Source organism: Sesamum indicum, linkage group LG11 (assembly GCF_000512975.1).
Source record: "Sesamum indicum cultivar Zhongzhi No. 13 linkage group LG11, S_indicum_v1.0, whole genome shotgun sequence".
Lineage (NCBI taxonomy): Eukaryota > Viridiplantae > Streptophyta > Magnoliopsida > Lamiales > Pedaliaceae > Sesamum > Sesamum indicum.
Window position 1 is genome coordinate 9,455,324 of NC_026155.1, and position 2,488 is coordinate 9,457,811.

Below are 2,488 nucleotides of genomic sequence, written 5' to 3' on the forward strand. Positions count from 1 at the left end.
CTCGTTAAAAACTGTTCAGAGGAGGAAAAAGAAAGACAGTGTTAAATGACTTTACGAATTGACCACTTAGGCTCTTTGGTAATTTACACGTGGCCTATCTCTGATTGACGGAACGTTGCATGCCAAATGTGCATACACCTAAGTTTAATAATGATGGACAAATCATTTAATTTCAAACTTTTGTAAGAGTGCCATAGGACTTGTCATACATGTAAGGTGACATTGTGGAGCATGCAGATCAACTTGGATGGAAGATTGGGATAACTTGGGATGCCATCAGCCTCTTTCTGCATGGATGCTGCTACCTGTATATAGAAAAACATCTTTCAGCATATCTTTACATCTGAAAATAAGGCAAAATGACTCTACAATTCACCAATGAGATGACCCCAAAAAAATAGAAAAAGAAAGGAACCTACTTGTTCACTGTGACCTTGAGGGAAATAGACAACAAGACTTCCAACCGGAGGCAAACAAACCAATGGGCCAGCGCAAGCATGCCATAACTCAGAATTTATCACTTTTTTTTCTCCTGTATAAAATAGAATAGTATATTTTATCACAGAACTCCAACATCGAGTGTTGTTGATAAGTAGAAAACAGAAATTCCTTCTATGTTTCATCTGAGATTCAAGACTCAACAGTAGGGATTTGTTTCGAGGAAACGAAGTTCTTCATAAGTCAATATTCTGAGCAAAAGGAAATCAAGTGCATTTTTCAAGCTGGCAGATATATATGTCATATGTTTGCATCATCATTCATTGCGGCAATACTCATGCTTCCAAAAGTTCCGGAATATAGGAATAAATACTAGGACAGGAAAGCACGAAGTATCAAGCTAACAAGCAACAGAACAATTAATCATGAAAGCCTTTATTCGATAGTCGAAAGGCATCCAACATAAACATGAAAGTCTGCGGATCCATACTTCAATCTAGATTCAAGATCACAAACTTTAGACAAAATACCAAGCCTGGTTTTCATTAAAGCGTCATGCAGTACTTCAACCTCCAAACTGAGAACACGTAAATTGATTGATAATCAGCCAAGACGACAGATCCAAAGTTAACTAACAGAAACATTACGATGTTCTCTAACTGGCCATATAATTGATGAAAAGAATTAAAATCCCGAACAAAGCACACAAAACTGGATAGAAAGAAAGTTCTTTCTTAAAGGTTTTCACATAAATACTCGTGATCTACAAGAAGTTGCTAACTATTGAAAACTCTACAAACAGTTTGTGGATCACAAGATGCTAATGTTTTGAATCAGGAAACAAGCTTTTAAACAACAAATACAAAACGGACAGCACCTGAAAACCGGAATACCTATGAAAAAAAAAAGAAAAAATCCTTCCTTCCATCCTTTGGAAACAAAAAGAAGAAAATATCTGCAAGTTTATGAACGATTTGAAGTTAGGAACTTTATCTTTTATCACATAAAAGGACTCATGGAATCGGCTGTGAAATAGTGGTGCTTTTCAGCATGATAAACAGAGAAGGCAAAGCACTTGAATCATAACATGAAATGATGGAAAAATCAAAAAGATAAAGATGTAACTGGAAACAATTAATATGAACACACCTTCTCCTGAATTTGCCAAAAATCCATTAGATGGCATCTTCATTGCTGCAAAATTCACCTATACACTCTTCAATTCAACTCAAATATCTTCCCTCAGAATCACATCCACCAAGTTTTTCTCCACTCAAGAAATACTTCACCTTTGAACAAATCAAAATAAAGCTAATTAACTAAGTTAAAGCTCTAAACTTTTCAGCAACAGATTCCTTTGCAATGACATCAAACAACCCAAAAGCTATCTTCTCTTACAAACGCATACTCAATCATCTAAACTCAACAAAAATACTGAATTAAACTGAACCACCATTCTCCAAACTTCACCATGAAAACCATTAAAACATTTTCCCTCCATCTCGGGCATATTCTCCAGGTCTGAACAATATCCCGTTTCACATTCAAGAAAACGCCCTTTACTCTCTTCGTTTCAAGCAAACCTCAAAATCTCCAAGAGCCGACAGCGTCCAGTCCCAAAACACGTGTTTGTTCTCAGAACCCACCACCCAATTGGCAAAAATGAGCTGGCCCATCAAACGCTGTAGGTGACCGTACAGGTACCACGTCCGGAAAATTCTTGAAACTGAGAGTACCGCAAGAACTTACTGAAAATGGAAAAGGTGTAGCCCACGTGGGGGGAGGAGAGATGGCGGGCCGTACCCAGAACCGGCGGAGCAACCGGGATCAAGGCGGTGCGGAAGGGGAAGGAATCTTGGGACTCGCCGGAAAACCCGTCGTTAATTAAAGCCCAGCTTCTTTATAGCACAAGTATACTGTACGGGAGCAAGTTTATAATCATTCCATCCATCATACTATAGTTGTAATAAATACTAATATAAAAAACAAAAGTTGATGCTCTATACATACATATGAAAGAAAACTAATAATCAAATGTACGTATTTGTGT

At 37.5% G+C, this 2,488-nt stretch overlaps 1 protein-coding gene across 2 annotated transcripts in view; it reads right to left on the bottom strand.

Moving 5' to 3' along the window:
• The window catches only part of LOC105173711 (auxin response factor 19), a 9,678-nt gene extending 7,190 nt beyond the window's left edge, over window positions 1-2,488 (bottom strand). The window contains exons 1-3 of one of the 2 annotated variants that reach the window (XM_011095571.2): window positions 1,588-2,488; window positions 420-532; window positions 210-305 (exon numbers count right to left, since the gene is read on the bottom strand). In XM_011095571.2, coding sequence (XP_011093873.1) covers window positions 210-305; window positions 420-532; window positions 1,588-1,630 — 252 coding nt within the window. In that variant the 5' untranslated portion in view covers window positions 1,631-2,488. Of the gene's footprint in view, window positions 1-209; window positions 306-419; window positions 533-1,583 lie in introns of both variants that reach the window. The other variant, XM_020697706.1, reaches the window with a different exon arrangement.